The following is a 23,320-nucleotide window of genomic DNA, read 5'->3' on the forward strand; positions in this document are numbered from 1 at the left end:
GACGTCCCCTGTGCTGTCTGCTGCGACTGCGCGGTTTGTCGGCAATCTGTCGGCGCGGGTTAGTCTTCTCTTGCGCTCTCTGGCAGGTAGATCTATCTGCTGAAGAGATAATTCATCATGCCACGAATCGACAATGACATCAAACTGGACTTCAAAGATGTCTTGGTGCGGCCGAAAAGGAGCACTCTTCGGAGCCGATCGGACGTAAGTTGAAGGTGGCATGGAGCCGACAGTGGAGCATGCAAGGCCTGGCACCTTATTTGTCAATGCTGCTAGCTTATCGTCTCAATGTCAATGTCATTCGTACTCTAGTGCTGGAATGACGAAATGCACCGCTTAGGAACTGTTTTTTTTAGTGAAAACTGTCCGTAGCCCTTTAAGTGAGCGGTTTGATCTCAGTTTTCTGGGAATCCGCTTCCTGTAAATTGTAATGCCCTTATTTGAACAGGTGCTGGTTTTGGTTTGGTTATGAATATGATAATTGTGACCATTCATTTTTGAGTCACTTGAGAAAATGTGACTCTATGTAATCGGTCAGTGTTAGTCTGTCCGGCCGTCCGGCCGGCTGTCCGGCCGGCCGGCCGGCCGGCCGTCCGTAGACACCACCTTAACGTTGGACTTTTCTCGGAAACTATCAAAGCGATCGGGCTCATATTTTGTTTAGTCGTGACCTCCAATGACCTCTACACTTTAACGATGGTTTCGTTGACCTTTGACCTTTTTCAAGGTCACAGGTCAGCGTCAAAGGAAAAATTAGACATTTTATATCTTTGACAAAGTTCATCGGATGTGATTGAAACTTTGTAGGATTATTCTTTACATCAAAGTATTTACATCTGTAGCCTTTTACGAACGTTATCAGAAAAACAAGGGAGATAACTAGCCTTTTCTGTTCGGCAACACACAACTTAACGTTGGGCTTTTCTCGGAAACTATAAAAGTGACCGGGCTCAAATTTTATGTGAACGTGACTCCCAGTGACCTATACACTTTGACGTCTGCTTTGGTGACCTTTGACCTTTTTCAAGGTCACAGGTATGTCTTGAAGGAAAAAAATTGAAATATCATATCTCTGAAACTATTCATCGGATTTGATTCAAACTTTATAGGATTATTCTTTACATCAAATTATTTACATCTGTATTGTGTTGTGAATAGCAATTTCTTCCTGTCCATCTGATGCCTCATATAATATTCAGAACTGCGAAAGTGACTCGATCGAGCGTTTGCTCTTCTTGTTAAGTAAATAATGGTATTTGCTGCGCCGTAGGTCAAAGTTTGGATGTGTACAACTAACTAGATACGGATATGATGCTGTATTTTGCTGTACTGCATCATAAGCTGTCTGACGGATAATTTTAACATACTGGAAACTGGTAATCTTCCAGTAGGTATTAATTTAGTTTTACTAAAGCCTGCTGGGACACAAGTAATGGGTTAGTGCATTTGTAAACAGGAATCGCTTGACAAGTGGCCCCCTTCATCCCCCCCTTCCTCGTCCTGATATGGCTCTGCGTAGTCGGCTGGACGTTAAGCAACAAATAAATAAATGAGATATGTTGGCCCCACCTGTTGCATATAATTTATATTCTGTGGTTATGAACAGCTGAGATCCTCACATGAGTTCAGCTATAAAAGATATGAATTATAAATTCTTTGTTTATGATACTTGTATGTTAACTGATGCAAGAGTTCCAGATCTGTAATTTTAAGTTTTAATTGCTTTTGACATGACTGTTTGCATTGTGTCCTCCTCAATGAAATCTATTTGTGCGCGCCTTCGTGTGCGAGGCTGGTACTAGAAATTGTTCATTCGAAATGACAAACACAGGTTACAAGCGATAACGCGCAAAAATACTGGTTTATTAAATCTGCATATTGCGATACAGTAATATATATATGTATTGCGATACAGTATTGCGTATTGCGGTAAAAAACTAAACAGAAAGAAAAAGAGAAAAGAAAACAAATTATTAGACATGGCAAAGGTATCAAAAATGCATAAACAAAACGCAAGAAACAAAAGGGGGAAAAATAACAAACACAAAACAGGCGAAAACAAACAAACACAAAAAAGTTACAATAACCAAACACTCGTTGATTAATCCTTTGACTTTTAAGAAAGGATTACGTTCCTTACGTTAAAAACAATAAACACTAAAAATACTCAAGAAACTTAGCATAAATACGTTACAAACCAAAATGGCTACGTTACGGAAAATACAAACGTTGACTCATCAGGCCAAGAATACAATAACAAACTGTCATACTAAAAAATCTCTACAAGACAACGTTCCTGCGTTATTCAAAGTTACAAAAAAAGATACCTCAACTCACGTTATACATAAAAAAACCTCATGAAGTCGTTACAAAATGGCGACCAAAATACAACACAAACAAGTAACAACAAATTACCTTATGCGCTGTGTGCGTTGTCCAGAGTACCAAAACGTGTAGACTCTCAAACGAAGGGCACAAGACTATTCACAAACTTTAGATAAAACTGTATCCAAACACGTTACGTTGACTTTAAAAACATCACAAGAAACACTCCATTGGTTCACTTGTTAACTTTCATACGTTTACAGAACGAATATCCAAACTCTTCCGTAAAACCCTCAGACCGACTGATGAGAGGAAGTCAAACAGTAATATTTATAGAAAACAAAAACCTAACATGGAATAGTTCATTTTAAAGGTAAAAGGTCACCATATTGACCAACCAACAACATTCCATAAAACAGGGTTGTGTGAGACTATTATTTACAACCAATCACTAACTGATCACGTACTTCGTGCATGCTTCTTCCAAGGAACAGTCTATTTTACAAAAAATAGCAGGGAACTAGCTGACATTAACTAAAAACACGTGAGTCACACATATTCTAAAACTTACGACGCAGTTTTGCAGCGCTCACATCAAAACCAGGACACGGAAAAGAGCACGTGAGTCTCACGCGTAAAGATAGTTAAATAACGCTCCACATAAACAGGTCACAACAAGGTGCCGTGATAAAAACACGGTTTACTTGCTTTACACTGTAAAAGGGCTGAAGCAAAAAGTATTCACAACAAAAAATAGGTGAATGCATGCCACATCGGCATGCACACTATTTATAAGCTTATGTGTTTATAATGATCAGGCTGTTTTGTTTTACATGTATAAGAACTTCCATTTCATTTGGTTTTAATATGTTCTGCCTGCTGGTTGTCCATGTGCATGAATGGGAAGCAAGACGGCACACTGACACTGTTGTGAGAATATAAATGAGCAAGTAAATTGTAATTCAATCAAGTTGGCGTTAAAAATTACCGGTCATTAATTGTCGATGTACACTCGCTAAAAAAGCCAATGACCACCTGCTGGCGAGGCGCATTGATACAACCTCAACTAGTCTCGGTTAGCTTTGAGGGTCATTTTACAATTGGAAATATGAAGGCCAACGAAATACCGAGACCATAAGTTATGCGAAGTGATGACGTTGAATAGTAAGTTGATGCATGAATTCTTCCGGACTACGTCAGTCAATTCCAAAGATAGCTTTTGTGATGATAATAATAATAATAATAAATGAGCATTTATATAGCGCAACATCATAACTTTACAATTATGCTCTTTGCGCTTGACACATTTAAAATTCAAACACAGTTATACAAGCATTTACATCTACATTCATAGTCAGCAACGCTTGATTAAAAGCATACACCATCAAACATACATTACAACAGATTCTTCCACTAATTAAGTAATAAAAACATGAATAAAATAGGTAGTAAAAACAAGGAAATACCAGCTGAATACCCTTAATCAAACAGAACATGTGCATGCCGATGCGGCATGCAGTCACCTACTTTTGTTGTAATTACGTTTGCTCAAGCCATTGCACGATGTAAAAAGAAGTAGACCGTGTTTTTATTGTAGCACCTTGTTGTGACCCGTTTTGTGGAGCGTTAATATTTTTACGTGAGATTCACGTGCTCCTTGTTCAGTTGTTGTGACCTGGTTTTGGTCGGAGCGTCACAAACTGCGTCGTTTAGTCTTAGAACACCGTGAGATTCACGTGCTCTTTTCCGTGTTTTGATTTTGAGGTGAGCCCTGCGAATCTGCGTTGCAAGTTTTAGAATACGTGTGACTCACGTGTTTTTAGCTTTGTGATGTCAGCTAGTTCCTTGGTCTTCTTTCTGTTAAATATACCGTTTTAAGTTTTGAGCATGCACGGAGTGCGTGATCGGTTACTGATTGGTTGTAAAATAGTAGTTTCACCCGATTCTGTCTTAGGAATGTTGTTGGTTGGTCAATCCGGTGACCTTTGACTTTTGAATAACTATTCCATGTTAGGTTTTTGTTTCCATAAATACCGCTGCTTGACTCCTGTCTCGTCAGTCGATCTGAGGGTTTTAGGAAGCGTTTGGTTTTGATGTAAACGTATGAAGGTTATTAAGTGAACCAACGGAGTGTTTCTTATGTTTTAACGTCAACGTAATGTTCTTGGAGACAGTTGTTTCTCAAGTGTGAATCGTTTTGTGCCCTTCGTTTGCGAGGCAACACGTTTTTGGTACTGCTGGTCAACCCACACAGCGCATAAGGTAATTTTGTTGTTACTTGTTTGTGTTGTGTTTTGGTCGCCATTTTGTAATTACTTTGTGAGTTGTTTATGTATAACGTGAGTTGAAAGTCTGACTTGTTGTAGTGTTTCTTTATTGTGTGTTCAACTGTTCTAGTGTTGTGAACGTACAGCAATGTTTTGTAGACGCTAGAAAGTCGCTAATGTTTATAATGATAACTTGTGTTTTCTGTGGTTAACGAAGTTCGAAGTGAAACGTTTTCTCCGACTTTTTCAGCCTTACGTTAAAAGAATTTAGGTAAAAGAAGCTTGCGGTCTGTGGTGATCGTTTGTAAACGGGCTTATTTCTTGTAACGTTATTGAGGGAAAGTGGATGAGTAAATATCTTGTTTGTGACTTTGATTAACGCAGGAACGTTGTCGTTAGACTTTTTTGGTATGACAGTTTGCTTTGTATTCCTGGCCTGATGAGTCAACGTTTTTGTATTTTTCTGAAAGTAGCCATTTTGGTTTTAAACGTATGTATGCTAAGTTTCTTGAGTATTCTTAGTGCTTATGGTATTGTTGAACGTACGGAACGTAATTCTTTATTGTTGTTGAACGTACAGAACGTAACTCTTTATTGTTGTTGAAGGACTAACCAACGAGTGTTTGGTAATTGTAACTTTCGTGTCTGTTTGTCTTCGCCTGTCTTGTGATTGTTTATTTTTCTTGTATTTACTTCTCGTGTCTTGTTAATGCATTTGATACTTTTGCCATGTCTAATAATTTGTTTTCTTTTCTCTTTTTCTTTCTGTTCATAAGTTTTTTACCGCAATTACGTAGTATCGCAATACGTAGTACTGTAAATATATATATGCATTACTGATATAGATATATATCAGATGTAAAACAAATAAACCAGTACTTTTGCGCGTTATCGCTTGTAACCTGTGTTTGTCATTTCGTATGAACAATATGTAGTACCAGCCTCGCTCACGAAGGCGCGCACAGAACATGTTATTAATACTGAAAAACAGCCCTAAATGTGTAAACACATTATCACATTATCACTAAAACAACAAATACACTACATGTAGCCTACTGATGAAAAGAATTTGTTTTAGTGTTTGCTGTCCAGAAACCCATCAAAAAAGAAGGGAAATGTATGTGAAAGAAAAAACCCAGGAGCAGAGTAATAAGATAGGAATACTTCGCTCCGTCAGGCTTCAATAAGGCTTTGGTCGGGCGTCAATCCTCGATAATGACCTCGAAGTTTCAAATGGAAGCATGTTAATGTGTAATTAAATTCGATTTTGACAAATGAGTTGAATAAATAAGTTACGCAGAAAATAAAATAAAATGTTGAAAAATATTGATGGGACATTTATGGGCTTCACAGCCTACTGCATTTGTCCCCCTAAACTAAAGTAAGTACAGTGGACGCCGCTTAATAAAACCGTGGTTAATAGAGCCAGCCGCTTATAAAAGCCGATTTCAGACGGTCCGGATTTATCACTATATCTTATGTATTAGAAAAAGCCGGTTAATAAACCCAACCCGCCGCTTATTAAAGCCAGTTTTCTCAGAGAAATCACGTAGTTTGTGACTAAAACTCACATTATCTTGTTCTGATGTGGAAGACGACCAACAAACAAACACTCATAAAATCGTTCTTTCTGCCGAGTAATGATTCGTGACGGTGACAGTGAAATTATTGATGTACCGAAGTTAGTCAAAGTACACGTACATGTACATAATTAAAACAAAAGTTCAACATCCTTCGTGAAGCTTTGTTTAGATTCAAACAAGTGTAAATGACGAAAGAAAGTGACTGAGTGAAGTAAACTAAAGAGAAGATTTTTTTTTCGAAAATGATGTATTCCTGGACCGCCGGTTAATAAATCCGCCGCATATTAAAGCCATTTTTCGTCGGTCCAGAAGTGGCTTTATTAAGCGGCGACCACTGTATATATATACATGTACATCGTCGCTGTAATTCACAAACCTCTATCTCAATTTTTGAGGTTTTGGAATTAAAACAATAGTAAGCTCCCTTATTGTTTGCCTATGTGGTGAAAAAAGCTTGTAGCTCCAACTGCTTTCTAAAGTGAAGAAAAGCTCTTGAGAAGAAAACTCGTATCTTCATTTGTTTGAAGTGAGCCGCAAAAAACCCTGCTCAAGTTAAACTTACGAGGTTTTCATGCCACACTGGGACGGAAACTAGGTCATGATATGAAAGATACGGGCTTCCTGCTGTTGTATTTTTAGCATGCATGAAATAAAACTCCAATTAAATTACATATTCCTACTCCGAATCACATGTAGCAGTTGACTCAGTCTAAAGTGCTAGGTCTGAAAAGGCTACCCGTCTAAGGGGAGCAACCCCAACTAAAAAAGTGTAAACGTAGCTATGGTAATGACGACGCACCCAGGGAGTTACCTCCCCTCCTGCGTACTACGTCACTACTGCTACTGACCACGTGACCCCTATCATTCGACACTTCAGCTTTCTAGGGAGCAGGTCGTGAATTTTTTGGCTCTAGTGGAAGTTCGCTGTTTGGTGTTTGCTTAGACACCCACCGGCACCCACACCCGTCTCTTCACCCTCTGCACTGGTAGTTGGTGAGCTCGTTCCTTTACTTGTATCGAACGTAATTTTTCAGTTGCTACTTGAAATTTTCGGCCACGTGTTGGTCACGTATTTTGTGGTAGCCATTTTGGAATTTGTTGTCGCCATTTTGTTGTCAGCATGTCTGACGGTGACAAAAAGCGCGAGCGCGGCAAGGCTGATGTGAAAGGGAAAATTAAACCCAAGTCTTCCACTTCTGTCCCTAAGCCTATACTGGTTGTTGTTTCCGACGCGGCTAACAATGCTGTTATGACGGTCCCTATTTCTGCCCCGAATGACCAGCCGGTTGTGGGGCAGTCTAATCAACCTACGCGTACCGTTGTTTCTCGCTCGTCTTCTCTGCCGCTTGCAGATTCGACGTCGCTGGTTTCATCGTTGCTTTCTTCGCTGGTTCCCGAGCTTCGCACGTTGGTGAGAGAGGAGATGGTGCGTTCTCAGCCTTCGACTTCCGTTGTCCCGTCGATGGCTTCCTTTCCGCTTCCGGCTGTGACGCTGTCCTTGACCGAGGCGGTTGCTTCTGTGCCTTCTACCGCTGTGGTTGGCGACGCAAGTAAGTTGGGCTGGTCCGTAGGTCCTCGTGAGGCCGCTGGACGCTCCCTGCTGGGAAGCAGCCCTTTTCGGCGGGTTCACGACCCGCAAACCCCTGTTCGTTCTCACTTTGGCTTCACGGAAGACCATCGTGTCGATGAGCAATGGCGGCTTTTGGTTCAGGCTTCGACGCTTCCGGCACTCGCCGGAAGCGTAGGTCCTCCGACGTACGCACCCGCTGGGGTCGTTTCCGGAGTCGACCAGCCGGTTCCGTCTGCTGCGCTTCCGGCACTCGCCGGAAGCATAGGTCCCCCGATGTACGCACCCGCTGGGGTCGTTTCCGGGGTTGACCGGACGTGGCCCTCTGGGCATTCGGCCTTCCGGCCGCCGTCCACAGTGTCTGCGCTTCCGCCTTTCGCGGTCGCGTCTGATACTTTTCCGGCTCAGACCGGATCTGCTGCTTCTTCCGCTTCCGCTTCCTCTCGGATGGCGGTCGCGGGGGGGCATCACCAGCCCTTTGGGCAGGTGTCTCAGCCCTGGCCGGGGCAGTCAGCGCTTCCGTCTTCGGTTGTTGCTTCGACTGCGGTTCCGGTTCCGGCGGCTGTGGGCATGCCGTCCTCTTACTCTTTCCCTAGTCAGGGCATGAGTTCGGATGGTATTGGAGTGGACGGGTTTCCGGTTTCCGGTTACGGTGTTCACCGCCCTTCTACCAGCAACGTGGACTTCGGTCCTTCGCCGGATGTTTCGGATATTCAGTCCGTCGCCAGCGAGGCTGCACGTGTTGGTTATCCGGAGAGACTCAAAGTGGCTCTTGAGGCCGCTGCTGAGGTCACTTCGAGATATTTCGCGGAAGGGGCTTCGGTCTCTTCGGCTGCCGCTTCGACGGCACCGTCCGCGATGGCTGATTTTCGCTCTGGGAAGGAGGATGACTCATACTTCCGGTTTTTGGAGTCTCCATCCATAGCTTTTCAGCTTTCTCAGGTTTTGGCCAAGCCATCTCCTTCCGGAAGCGGAATTCCTTCACTTCCGGTTCCGCTGCTCGTGCCTCACGGCTCAGTTCCGGAGCTGGCTCAGCAGTGGATGGCTTCGCCTTCTCAGGCTTCTGCATTCGCTCTGTCGTCTCACAGGCGGTTGGTCTTGCAGAAGTCTCCTAGGAACTTGTTGGATGCGTTCGCTCTCCCGCGTTCATCTTTGACAGTTCCTCCGGAGATGCTGGCCTTGTTGGCCAAGCCTATCAAGAAGGATGACGGCGTGCTCTTTTCTGAGAACACGCTGATTGCTTCTGAAGAGGCAGGGCGTCAGCAGCTGGAGCTTGCCTCCATTGCTGAGACTCTCATTCGGGCCCTCTCTCGTGCCCTCACTGATTCGCTGAATCCGTTCTCTCTCAGCGAGGATCAGGATGCGGATGACGTCTCCACTTTGTTGGCCGCTCTTGCGAGGGTCAATGAAGAACAGATGAGACTTTCTGCTGTGCACTATGCGCACTCTGTTATGTGTCGTCGGGATCTCTTCCTGTCACACTCTCAGTTTTCGGATCAGGCGACCAAGGACACTTTGCGTGCCTCACCGGTCTTGGAGGGTTCCCTCTTTGGGCATCTCGTTTTTGATGCCCGGAGACAGGAAATTCAGGCTAACAGGGACCAGCAGTTCTCGGACTTTTCCCTGCACAGCCTTAAGCAGTCCAAGCAGTCTCAGCCTTCTCAGCCTAAGCAGGCTAAGGTTGCTGGCCCTCCCAAACCGGCAGACAAGGGTCGTGGACGTTCCTCTTCTCGAGGCTCGAGAAGACGACCGTCTTCCGGCAGGGGGAGAGGCGGCTCTGGAAGCAAGCCTCACCCCCAATGAAGTGCTCCCGATCTCCCCCCCACCCCGCCCTCCACTCTGGTGATGGCGGGGGGCCCTTCCCGGGCACTTTCCCATTGGCTCGTGTCCATACAGAGTCAATGGATCGTGGGGGTCGTGAGGTCGGGCTTCCGTCTTCTCTGGAAAGATGGCAAGGCTCCTCTGGTCAGGCGTCCGCCGGCGTTCAGGCCTCCCTCCTCGCAGGAAGCCATTTCCGTCCTTCGGTCGGAAATAGACTCCCTGGTGCAGAAGGGCGCAGTGGAGAAAGTCCTCGACCACAGTTCCCCTGGGTTTTACGGACGGCTTTTCGCCGTCCCCAAAGCCTCAGGGGCATGGCGTCCTGTCTTGGACCTGTCGTTCCTCAATACCTTTTTGAGGGAGATAAGGTTCAAGATGGAGACGCCAGCGTCGGTCAGGGACTCTCTCCGCCCGGGAGATTGGGCGACTTCCATCGACCTGACGGATGCATACTTCCATATTCTTATGCATCCAGCCGACCGGAAATGGCTTCGTTTCCGGTGGGCAAGTCAGGTTTACCAGTTTCGCGCCCTTCCTTTCGGCCTGTCTCTCGCCCCTTGGGTCTTCACCATGGTCGTGAGACAGGTCTGCGCGCTGGTGAGGTCGCGGGGTGTCCGGCTACGTGCCTACCTGGACGATTGGCTCATCCTGAGTCAGAGTCAGGCGGGGTGCGAGCAGGATACCCAATCGGTTCTTCGGGAGGCCAACATGTTTGGCTTCTCGATCAACCGATCAAAGTCGGAGCTGACACCGTGTCAGACGTTCACCTACTTGGGAATGTCTTTCGACACGGTGGCTTGGACTGTTCAGCCCTCTCAGAAGAGGGTGGACAAGCTCCAGGCGTGCATACGCTCCACTTTGCCTCTCCCGAGGGCCTCCCTGCGGACTTTGGCCTCCATCTTAGGGCAGATGGAGTCCATGGCTCTCCTGGTCCCCTTGGGGAGGGTCCACAAACGTCCCTTTCAGCTGGCGCTGAAGCCGTTCGTGGACTCTCCCACGGTGGATTGGAATGCCCTCATCCCTCTCCAGGGATGGTTCCAATCCGCTACCCTTCCGTGGCTGGACACGGAGTGGGTGTGCAGGGGCGTGCCGATAGCCCTTCCTTCCCCAGACTTGGACCTGTTCACGGACGCGTCCTTGGTGGGGTGGGGGGCTCACACAGACCAGCTGACTGCGTCAGGTCTGTGGTCGGCAGATCAGAGGATGCAGCACATCAACTTGCTGGAGCTAGAAGCCGTGGCTCTAGCTCTGGACAAGTTCCGGCCCTCCCTTCAGGCCAAGCATGTTCGTCTGTTTACAGACAACACGACAGTGGCAGCTTACATCAACAAGCAGGGAGGGTCGCGGTCTCCGTCGCTTTCGGCCAGGGCCTGCGAGATCCTGATTTGGTGTTCAGAGCATCAAATCAGGCTTTCGGCCAGGTACCTGCCCGGAAGCTTGAACACTCTGGCGGACGCGCTCAGCCGCTCCGACAGAGTGCTTCAAACAGAGTGGACCATCACTCACGGAGCGCTGGATCGTCTCTGGTCTTTTGTGCAGAAACCTCAGGTGGACCTTTTTGCCACCAGGTTCTCGAAGAGACTACCAGTGTTCGTCTCACCATTCCCGGATCCCGAGGCGTGGGAGACGAACGCGATGGACATTTCCTGGTCAGGCCTGGAGGCTTACGCGTTCCCGCCATTCCAGTTGCTCACGCGAGTTCTCAGGAAGGCGGAGCAGGAGGGCCCGTCCCTCCTGCTGATCGCTCCTCTTTGGCCGTCTCAGCCGTGGTTCCCGGACCTGCTGAGACTCGCCCAGGGCCCTCCCATTCCTCTCGCTCTCACGCGAGGAGAACTGGTACAGCCTCACACCGGCAGCCTCCACGCAGAGCCTCAGATGCTGAATCTTCACGCGTGGAGGTTGTGCGGTCTTCTCTGAGGCGCAAAGGGGCATCAGATCTGACCATGGACCTGGTAGGACGCTCGCACAGAGCATCTACCTCGTCCGTTTATGAGTCACATTGGAGGGCCTGGGTTACCTGGTGTCACGAGCATCGTCTGGATGCTACGGCGCCCCGCACGATGCACGTGGCGAACCATCTTGCTTTCATGTCCTCTCAGGGAGCTTCTGCTGCCTCGTTGAAAGTAAGAAGATCGGCCATCTCGGCGACCCTACGCCAGATAGGTCGCTCTATAGATGTTAGTGGCGTGATCGCTGGAGTCATCAAGGGCGCTTCCCTTTCTGACGTCAAGTCTCGTACGCCCGTTCCTAAGTGGGATCTCTTATTGGTCATGGAGTTTCTGCGTTCAGCGGATTTTGAACCTCTCAGAGATGCCAGTTTTGCGAATCTTACACGCAAGTCCCTTTTCCTTTTGCTGCTAGCATCGGCACGAAGGGGCAGTGAGATCCACGCTCTTTCCGGTAATTCGGACGACATTTCCTTTGAATCAGATGGGTCCGTTACCTTGCGGTTTCGACCTGAGTTTCTTGCGAAAAACCAGGCTCCCGAGCGAGCTTCTCCTTTGGTTCATGTCAGGCCGTTGTCCACTATTCTGGCTCCGAATGACCCAGACTTAGTAAATTGCCCTGTTAGAGCCCTTCACATCTACCTTGCCCGTGCTCAGTCTCTTAGATCCGCAGCTCAAAAGCTTTTGTTTATTTCTCTCAATACGGAGAGACATAAGGATATTACTAAGACGACTCTGGCCCGGTGGGTGTCGGCGCTCATTAAGCATGCTTACGAGTGGAGCCGCCGCAATGAAGGGGGGACACAGCCTGTCCTTCCTCTGGAATCAGCTCGGGCTCACGAGACGCGAGCTTGGGCTTCCTCCTTGGCCGTGTTACGATCAAGAAGACTGGAGGAGGTGCTACACACCGCATACTGGCGTTCCGAGGATGTCTTCATGAATTTTTACCTGCGTGACATCTCGGCTCTTCGCCAGGATGGATCTAGAGCTTTGCCTGCCATGGTGGCAGGGGGTCAGCTCTTGACAAGGATTTGAGAGTGAGTTTGAACTTTTTCTTTCCCACCGCCTTGTTGTTTCAATCTGCTACATGTGATTCGGAGTAGGAATATGTAATTTAATCGAAAATTTTATTGTAAATTTTCATTTAATAAATATACCTACCCGAATCACATATCGTAGTCCCTCCCACCTACCCCGCTTATGATTTGGAGATTTTATTCTTCGAGTCGAATGATAGGGGTCACGTGGTCAGTAGCAGTAGTGACGTAGTACGCAGGAGGGGAGGTAACTCCCTGGGTGCGTCGTCATTACCATAGCTACGTTTACACTTTTTTAGTTGGGGTTGCTCCCCTTAGACGGGTAGCCTTTTCAGACCTAGCACTTTAGACTGAGTCAACTGCTACATGTGATTCGGGTAGGTATATTTATTAAATGAAAATTTACAATAAAATTTTCGATTCTGGATGACTCCATTGAATAAAAGCTCCTATATCTCAATATTTTCTCAGTTGTATGGAATATCATTAATAACTATATAGGTGCACTTCCTGTAGGTGTTTCCCTGTCAACGGGTGCAATGGCCTAGTGGATTAGACGCTGACCTCCCAAGCGGAAGGTCATGGGTTTTTATCCTGGTGGGTTAAGGGTGGTGATTTTTCCGAGCTCCCAGGTTAACTTATGTGCAGACCTGCTAGTGCCTTATTCCCCTTCGTGTATAAACGCAAGCACAAGACCAAGTGCGCATGGAAAAGTTTGCTATACTCCATGTCAGAGTTCGTTGGGTTATAGAAACACGAAAATACCAAGTATGCATCCTTCCAAAGCGGTGTATGGTGGGGTAAAACGGTCAAAAATGTAAAAACCCTCTCATGCAAAAACATGAGTGAACGTGGGAGTTTTGGTCAATGAACCTCGAAGATTGCACCTGGGTGGTTTTCCTGTTAGAAAACAGATCACTCTCAAACTCTTGTCCTACGTGAGACTGCCGTCAACTGCCAAGTTTAGTTTCACTTTGATAAGACTGAAGTACTGCTACGCTGCTTTGAGCAAATGCACGCTTTACTTCACTACACAGCAGGATTTACTGTGTTAGTATCATACTCATAGAAATAAGTTTGTAGAGGAGCTAACTTTGACAACAAAATTCACACTCAACATCTGAAATATTGTAAGAATAAAAATGGTATTAAATAACATATTCTTACTCCGAATCACATTAGCATTGAGTCACCTGAGATGCTTATCCCTGAAAAACGCTTACCCGGCTAAAAATTTTAAAGGGAAGCAACCCCATCACCAAAACGAAAGTGAAAGTAGCTTGGTAATGGGCCAGCACACTGGGAGTTACCTCCCATACGGGTGTGTGCCACGTCACTTCCTCTAGGAACACGTGCCTATTTTCATACGTCTTTTTCACCTCGGAGAGGACGGTTCACTTTTTGACGCTCTGTGGCTGACCTTGTGTGTTTGAGTGACACCTGCCGGCCACGTTACCCAGCTTTTCTGCTCGCCTTGCCTTCAGTTTGGTGAGCTCGTTCCCGTTTGTTGTTGGTTGTTTGCGCTGTTTTCGTTACTGTACATTGTCCGTTTTTTGCGGACTTGTGTGTCAGTGACTTGCGTGTTTCGCCATTTTGTTGTGTGAGTTAGTTAGCTAGCTCGTATGACTTTGCTCGTAGCTCTGCGTGCCCCTTTCTGTGTTGGGCAAGTGTAGCTATAGTATTTTGTTGACGTGAAAGTGTGTGTGTTTACTGTGTTTTCAGTCGTTTAGACTTACGTTTCAGTAAATTTTTTCGCGTTGCCACGTGTTGTTGACCGGCGTGTCAGTGACTTGCGTGTTTCGCCATTTTGTTGTGTGAGTTAGTTTTCTGGCTCGTGTGACTTTGTTTGTAGCTCTACGTGCCTCTGTTTTTGTGGGGCAAGTTTAGCTATCGTATTTTGTCGACGCGAAAGAGTGTGTGTTTACTGTGTTTTCAGTCGTTTAGACTTACGTGTCAGTAAATTTTTTCGCGTTGCCACGTGTTGTTGACTTGTGTGTCAGTTACTTGCGTGTTTCGCCATTTTGTTGTGTGAGTTAGTTTACTAGCTCGTGTGACTTTGTTTGTAGCTCTACGTGCCTCTGTTTTTGTTAGGCAAGTGTAGCTATCGTAATTTGTTGACGCGAAAGTGTGTGTTTTTACTGAGTTTTCAGTCGTTTAGACTTACGTTCAGTAAAATGTTTTCGTGTTGTTTACATGGATTTGACAGCATGTCTGATTCAGACAAGCGCTGTGGCAAGTCGGACCCCAAGGGGAAATTTAAGCCTTAGGCTTCTTCTTAAGCAGTTTTACTTGTACAGACCAAGAACGTAGCACTTTGTTGTCTGTACCTATTTCGGCGCCTTGCGCTGTTACTACTTCTGCTATCTTTTGCGGCGCCTAGCGCTACTGTTACGTCTGCTCCGGTTCTCTACTACGGAGACTTCGTCCTCGTTGTTAGCACCTGTGCAGGGTGCGTTGGTTCCTTTCTGTTTTAGACACTGGTTCCGGAAATCCGCAGCTTGGTGCAGGCAGAGTTCCAGCGTTCCGTCGCCAGTTGTTTGGCGTTTCCGGCATCTGGCAGTGACGTCCGGGCGTTGGCTTCCGTGTCTTTGCCTTCCATTTCCGGTTTGGAGCAGCGTCCTCCCTCTTCAGCTGCGGCTGGTAAGCAGAGCTGGTCCGATAGCCCTCGTGAGGCGCCTGGACGTTCTCTCTCGGGAGACAGCTCTTTCGCTTCGGGTCACGACCGATACCATGCTGATCTTTCATTTCCGGCGATAACCTACGAGGCCCCGGATTTGATCGAACAGCGGCGGCAGTCGGTTTCGGCTGCCGCATTTCCGGCACTGATGATCCGTCCGCTCCGGCACGCTACGGCGGTCGCGGCAGGATGGAGTATTCACTGACTTCCGGTCCTTCCGGATCGCGAAGTCAACCAGTGCAGCCTTCGTTTCCGCATTGCGCGGATGATCCGTCCACGCAGGCACGCTACGGCGGCTGCGGCAGGATGGAGTATTCACTGACTTCCGGTCCTTCCGGATCACGAAGTCAACCAGTGCAGCCTTCACTTCCGCATTGTGCGGTTCCGACGGCTACACTTCCGGTTTCGGCCGGACACGCTGCTTCCTCTTCTGGTGCTTCCTTCCGGATACCAGTGGGTGGATTCCAGCGTACGCCTTCTGGCCTGTTAGTGCCTTGGCTTGAGCAGGCATCACTCCACTCTGATGGGGGAGTGACGTCAGCTCATCCAGCTCCGGTTTTTTCGGATAGTCGTCCTGCCTACCCTTTACCTTCACAAGGTTCTGGGCTGCAGGATGATGTTCGTGCACAGGCATTTCCGGTTTCCGGTTTGCCAGGGCATGCTTCTGCTTCCGGAACTGGTGTTTTTGGTTTCAGTGCAGCCTTCGCTTCCGCATTGCGCGGTTCTGTCAGCTGCACTACCGGCACTCGCCGGAGGTGATGATCCGTCCACGCAGGCACGCTACGGCGGCTGCGGCAGTATGGAGTTTTCACTGACTTCCGGTCCTTCCGGATCATGAAGTCAACCAGTGCAGCCTTCAATTCCGCATTGCGCGGTTTCGTCGACTACACTTCCGGTTTCGGCCGGACACGCTGCTTCCTCTTCTGGTGCTTCCTTCCGGATATCAGAGGGTGGATTCCAGCGTACGCCTTCCGGCCATTTAGTGCCTAGGCTTGAGCAGGCATCACTCCACTCGGATGGGGGAGTGACGTCAGCTCATCCAGCTCCGGTTTTTACGGATGGTCGTCCTGCCTACCCTTACCTTCACAAGGTTCTGGGTTGCAGGATAATGTTCGTGCACAGGCATTCCGGTTTCCGGTTTGCCAGGGCATGCTTCTGCTTCCGGAACTGGTGGTTTTGGTCATGGTTCCATGTGTGACTATTCTGATGCTCCATCAGTGGTCAACGAGGAGTCTCGGGGCGTATTTCCGTCGAAGCTCAAGTCTGTTCTTGACATCGCGGCGGAAGTAGCGTCTCGTTTTTTCCCCGAAGGGGTGGTGGCTGCGGACTCTTCCGCTCCGTTCGATCCTTCGGCCATGGCGGACTTCCGGCCGGCACAGGAAGATGTTTCTTCCTTCCGGTTCGCCGAGTCTCCGTCAGTGGCTTACCAACTTTCGCATTCGCTGGTTCGTCCAGCACATGCGGGGAGTGGTATTCGGCCAGTGCCTGTTCCGTTACTGCTTCCTTTTGGTCCAGTTCCGGAATCAGCTCAGCAGTGGGTGGCGTCGGCTTCTCAAGCCTCTTCCTTTGTGCCTACGGGCAATAGGAAGCTTAGCTTGCCCACTCAGAGCCAGAGCTGGCTGGCGTCTTTTGCACTCCCTAGGGCTACCCTTCCGGTTCCCCGGGAATTGCTGCCTCTTCTGGCTAAACCGATCAAGCTTGATCTGGTTCTGCCGGTTTCTGAGGCTTCCCTCCTCTCTGCTGAGGAGGTTGGACGTCGGCAGATCGAACTGACCTCCGTTGCGGAGACTCTTGTTCGGACTCTGTATCGGGCATTGATCGATTCGCTGGTTCCTTTCACTCTCAGTGAAGAACAAAATGCGGACGATGTCTCTGCGCTTTTTACCGCCTTGGCCAAGGTCAATGAGGAACAATTGCGTCTTTCCTCTCTACAGTACACCCAAGCGGTCCTCTGTAGGAGGGATCTCTTCCTCTCGCAGTCCCAGTTCACGGAGCTGGCTACTAGGGAGACCTTGAGAGTCTCCCCGGTCTCAGAGGAATCTCGCTTCTGTTCTCTGGCAATGGATGCCAGACAGAAGGAGATTCAGTTGAACAAGGACAGTCAGTTCCTCGACTTCACTCTGCAGGGGGTGAAACAGTCTAAGCCTTCTAAGCAAAAGCAGGCTCAGACATTGTCGAACCTCAAGCCAGCTCAGAAGCGGCAGGCTTTGCCGGTCGCTCGTGGCAGGAAGAAGAGGACGGCATCGGGGAGGGGGTGCGGCGGCTCTGGGAGTAAGCCACACCCCCAATGAAGCGCTCCCGATCTCACCCCCCTCCCGCCTTCCACCTTGGTGATGGCGGGAGGCCCCTCCCGTGCGCTTTCTCGTTGGATGTTGGTAGTAGACAGCCAATGGATTGTGGGAGTGGTGAGATCGGGCTTCCGCCTGCTCTGGCGGGAGGAAAAGGCGCCTCTTACCCGAGTGCCACCGCGGTTCAAGCCCATCTTCTCGCAGGAAGCATGTTCCGTCTTGCAGTTGGAAATTGCCTCCCTGGAGCAGAAGGGCGCGGTGGAGAGAGTTCGGGTCCATAGCTCCCTGGGATTTTAGGGCGTCTTTTCGCCGTTCCCAAAGCGTCAGGAGGACGGCGTCCCGTGTTGGATTTATCTCTCCTCAACACTTTCTTGAGTGAGATAAAAGACAAGATGGAGACGCCAGCCTCGGTCCGAGACTCTCTCCGCCCAGGAGACTGGGTGACCTCGATCGATCTCACGGACGCATACTTTCATTCTTATGCATCCGGCCGACCGGAAATGGCTTTGTTTCCGGTGGGGAGATCAGATCTACCAGTTTCGCGCACTCCCTTTCGGGCTGTCCCTCGCACCATGGATTTTCACCATGGTGGTGAGACAGGTCTGTGCACTGGTGAGGTCCTAGGGTATCCGCCTGCGGGTTTATCTGGACGACTGATTCATCATGAACCAGTCCCAGAGCGGCTGTTCGCAAGATACCCTGATGGTTCTTCGAGAATCCAACTTGTTGGGGTTCTCGATCAACCAGGGAAAGTCGGAGCTGACCCCGTCACAGACATTCACTTATCTGGGGATGTCTTTCGACACGGTCGCGTGGACTGTCCAGCCTTCTCAGAGAAGGGTGCACAAGCTCCAAGCTCAGATTTGCTCCACTTTGCCTCTCCTGATGGTTTCCATCCGTCTGGACTTGGTGGCTCGCTCGCATAGAGCGTCCACCTCGTCAGTTTATGCTTCCCACTGGAAGGCATGGACTGCCTGGTGTTCAGCTACAGGGGTGAGTTCGGTGGCTCCGCGCTCTATTCAGGTCGCCAACCGCCTCTCTTTCATGTCTTCGCAGGGCGCCTCAGGCTCCTCGTTGAGGGTCCGGCGCTTCGCTATCTCGGCGACTCTTAAGCAGATCGGTCGGTCTGTTCGAGTCGGGGGCGTTATAGCTGCAGTCATTAAAAGGGCTGCTCTTAAGGAAGCGAAAGCTCGTTTGCCCGCTCCCAAGTGGGACTTGTTTTTAATCCTGGAATTCCTACGTTCTGCGGATTTTGAGCCTTTGAGCGAGGCCATTCTGTTCAATGTCACTCGCAAAGCGCTGGTTCTTCTTTTGTTGGCAACGGCCCGACGGGGTAGCGAGGTCCACGCCCTGTCGGGTCAGCCTGGAGATATCTCCTTTTAGTCGGACGGTTCCGCATCTTTGCGTTTCCGGCCCGATTTCCTGGCCAAGAATCAGTCTCCGGGGCAGGCCTCTCCGCTGGTTAGAGTCAAGGCTCTGATCAGCGCGTTGGCCCCGGATGACCTTGATTCGGTCAATTGCCCTGTGAGGGCTCTTCGTCTGTACTTAGCCCGGACTCAGCCGTTTCGGTCTAGTTCTCAGAAGTTGCTGTTTATCTCGCCCTTTTCTAGGCGCGAGTAAGATTTGTCGAAGGTATCGTTGGCCCGGTGGGTGTCCTCGCTCATTAAGCAAGCTTATTAGTGGAGTCGCACAAAGAGGGGGGGGGGGGGGGGGGTCATGCCCTCCTTGCCACTTGACTCGGCCCGAGCCCATGAAATGAGGGTGTGGGCATCCTCTCTGGCAGTACTGCGCTCCAGATGTCTAGAGGAGGTGCTGACAATTGCGTTTTGGCGTTCTGAAGATGTTTTCATAAACTTTTATCTTCGGGACGTCTCGGCTCTTCGACAGGATGGCTCCAGAGGCCTTCCAGCTCTCATAGCAGCAGGTCAGTTCCTGTCCAGAACTTGATGGTGAGTTTTGATTCATTTCTAGCCCACCGCCTTGTTGATGTTATCTGCTAATGTGATTCGGAGTAAGAATATGTTATTTAATGGAAAATTTCCTAGGTAAATTTTCATTTAATTAATATACTTACCCGAATCACATACTGTATTCCCTCCCACCTGCCCCGCGTATGGTTTTAAGATTTTTAAAGCCGTATGAGAATAGGCACGTGTTCCTAGAGGAAGTGACGTGGCACACACCCGTATGGGAGGTAACTCCCAGTGTGCTGGCCCATTACCAAGCTACTTTCACTTTCGTTTTGGTGATGGGGTTGCTTCCCTTTAAAATTTTTAGCCGGGTAAGCGTTTTTCAGTGATAAGCATCTCAGGTGACTCAATGCTAATGTGATTCGGGTAAGTATATTAATTAAATGAAAATTTACCTAGGAAATTTTCCATTTTTATACTTTCAATTTTCAGGTTGACCTCACGCGGTCATTTACCTTCCGTAATTCAGGTAAAGCGTACCTGGGAATTCCTGTGATGGCTGCTAACATGGACACAGTGGGAACGTTTAACATGGCCAAGGAGATGGCAAGAGTAAGTATTGTAGTAATTTCTTTATTGTTGTTTCACTTCGTAAAAACTATTAGAGGAGATTGTGTAGAAGTAGAACTAGCATGAAATAAGTCATGTGACTGATTCATCATTAAAGATCTCTGCTGGTGAAAACAAGGCATAGGGGTGAATCATTGATTTGCAATTGCGTGAGCTCATTAAAAAAATCAGAAATGGCCTTTGCTTGGCCTGAACCCTGCGTTAACATGTATATGATACCCGTTCAGGTGTATTGTCTGCTTGTTTAGTCTTCAGCACAAAAAAGGAGTGATATAGCAGCATTGAAATTGGCACTTTAAGGCAATCTCAGCAAATACCATGTACTTCTGACCCCAATGCATGGCTGTAATTCTGTAAACAGAAATAAATAAAGAGTATGAAGTACTGATGAACTCTGGTTTTTGCTCAAGTGAAACCTGATTAAGATCATTTGGGTTGTTCTGTTTGCCTACTGTCATCAGCAAAACAAAAGGCACAATTATAAAAAAAAATGTGCCAGTATTTAGTATTGTACGTCTTTGTATTGGTAAGTACAGAATTCTTTTGTTCTTTTAAATTAAATTTGTTCATTGAGCCAACAGTCACTTTGTTGTTTAAATTTACTAATAATTAAAACGCCTGCTAGTCTGTTCATGCGTCCTGTTAATTTGAAATGTGGAGACCGTACAATGCAATGGGCATGAACGGTTTTACTGAAATACTTTGAGCAGTGACAATATACATGTACCTGTAAGCCGTCACCATCCTCCCTCCCCCCATTTTCCCCCTCCCACCACGCCCCCTCCCCCAGGTGTTCATTCTTGCCTTTTAGTCAATACCCGTTTACAAAGCGTCTAATATAACTGGTTCTAGGAACTTTTTTTTTCTTTTCTCTTTTCTTCTGAACTTTTTTTTTTTTAACATTTTATGCATGCTTTGTTGCAGTTCAGAATGTTCACCACAGTCCACAAGCACTACTCTGTGGATGCGTGGAAAGAGTTTGCTACCAAAAACAAGGAGGCACTCAAGGTAACACCTTATTGTGCTATGTCAGCGGTGTGACGGGCGCAGTGGCGTGGTGGTAAGACGTCGGCCTCCTAATCGGGAGGTCTTGAGTTCGAATCCCGGTCGCTGCCGCCTGGTGGGTTCAGAGTGGAGATTTTTCCGATCTCCCAGGTCAACTTATGTGCAGACCTGCTAGTGACTTAACCCCCTTCGTGTGTACACGCAAGCACAAGACCAAGTGCGCACGGAAAAGATCCTGTAATCCATGTCAGAGTTCGGTGGGTTATAGAAACACGAAAATACCCAGCATACCTCCCCCGAAATCGGCGTATGCTGCCTGAATGGCGGGGTAAAAACGGTCATACACGTACAACTCCACTTGTGCTTAAAACATGAGTGAACGTGGGAGTCTAAGCCCATGAACGAAGAAGAGGAAGAAGTCAGCGGTGTGCTGCAAATGTTTCAGAAAGTCACTCAAGTAATTCCTTTTCATACAAGGAGATCAGGACTGACACAAAGTCTTAGTGTTGTCCCCTGAACTAGTACACAGAAGACTGAACTGAAAGTCTTCCATCTTTCTGCTGAATCTGTACCTTTTGTTACTTGTGTTTCAATTAGATTACTTATTAGATTTTACATGTATCTGAATTACTTACTGTTGTCTATATTAAGATCACTTACTTCACTTTGTTTCTTAGGTCTGTCATCCATGCCTTTGGTTATGATTTTGAATTTCATTTGCCGAAAAAGAGGACCTCTATAGAACAGAGATGTTTGTTGCAATCAAACATATTTTGAAATTGAGACACTAAATTCAGGCGATTGCCTCATGTTCCTCGTTAGTCTGTTACCCTCTCAATTTCTTCAAGATTGCTAATTACAAAAGGTAATGGCATCAGATCAGGCAAATTATGGATGTTTCGACAAACTGTTTTGCAGCATGTTGCGGCAAGTTCTGGAATTGGTGACGGTGACCTTGCCAAGCTGAGCGAGATACTGGACGCAGTGCCAGAGGTCAGCTACATCTGTATCGACGTTGCCAATGGTTACTCGGAACACTTTGTGCAGTTTGTGCGTGATGTGCGCAGGAAGTATCCCAACCACACCATAATGGTAAGTTGTTAATGTCACACACTTTCCTTCTTTGCCACTACTAAAGCATTCCTCCGAAAACGGCGTATGGCTGCCTAAATGGTGGGGTAAAAAACGGCCATACACGTAAAATTCCACTCGTGCAAAAAAACACGAGTGTACATGGGAGTTTCAGCCCACGAACGCAGAAGAAGACTACCAAAGCAAATGTGTGCAAGATTGTATGTTACACGCTTTGGAGCATAGAAAGAACGGATTCAAGCTCGAAATCGTCCCTCCAAAAGCCCAAAAATACACACCCGACTTTCATTTCTCCTGCTGTTATCGTTTCTTCTCTTTACAAATTCTTCAACGCTGAGAATACTGAAAACGGCATCCCAGACGACAGTACTGTTTCCATACGCGAATTTAGCTGCCCTTGGAAAGTGGCTGGCTCACGAGGCCAGTTGGTCTGAATCTAGAAGGACAGAGTTGTGTACAGATATGACAAAGATCCCGAAAAGAACAAACATTTCGTGCATGCAGACACAGAATGACGTCATGAAGAATGCGATGCTTCAAAGGATACAGACTGTGACGTCATTCACACATACCGAGACGTCATTCATAGTTGTTCGGTCACTTTCATCAAAAAGTAGATCTCCATGGGTGGGATTCTTCCGGTATATGCCGGAAATCCAGATTCGTAATGTCTGTGGTGACATGGTTTGGGTTGTGAATGTGAATTATACACATCCTTCAGCGTCTGGGGGCCCACAGACCCTCCCTTAAAATTCTTCAGGGTTCATGACATTTTTCAGTCCCACCCATGGATCTCTCTTCTTCTTCTGCTTCTGCGTTCGTGGGCTGAAACTCCCACGTACACGTGTTTTTTGCACGTGTGGAATTTTACGTGTATGACCGTTTTTTACCCCGCCATTTAGGCAGCCATACGTCGTTTTCGGAGGAAGCATGCTGGGTATTTTCGTGTTTCTATAACCCACCGAACTCTGACATGGATTGCAGTATCTTTTTCGTGCGCACTTGGTCTTGTGCTTGCGTGTACACACGGGGGTGTTCGGACACCGAGGAGAGTCTGCACACAAAGTTGACTCTCAGAAATAAATTTCTCGCTGAACGTGGGGACGAACTCACGCTGACAGCGGCCAACTGGATACAAATCCAGCGCGCTACCGACTGAGCTACATCCCCGCCCT

At 47.6% G+C, this 23,320-nt stretch overlaps 1 protein-coding gene across 1 annotated transcript in view; it reads left to right on the forward strand.

The window, feature by feature from the left end:
• Positions 1-9: 9 nt before the first annotated feature.
• Positions 10-23,320, forward strand: part of LOC138967257 (GMP reductase 2-like) — a 39,791-nt gene continuing 16,480 nt past the window's right edge. The window contains exons 1-4 of the mRNA XM_070339783.1: positions 10-204; positions 19,911-20,030; positions 20,973-21,056; positions 21,972-22,145. Coding sequence (XP_070195884.1) covers positions 118-204; positions 19,911-20,030; positions 20,973-21,056; positions 21,972-22,145 — 465 coding nt within the window. The 5' untranslated portion in view covers positions 10-117. The remainder of the gene's footprint in view (positions 205-19,910; positions 20,031-20,972; positions 21,057-21,971; positions 22,146-23,320) is intronic.

The sequence above is a fragment of the Littorina saxatilis genome, linkage group LG1, assembly GCF_037325665.1.
Source record: "Littorina saxatilis isolate snail1 linkage group LG1, US_GU_Lsax_2.0, whole genome shotgun sequence".
NCBI classification, from domain to species: domain Eukaryota; kingdom Metazoa; phylum Mollusca; class Gastropoda; order Littorinimorpha; family Littorinidae; genus Littorina; species Littorina saxatilis.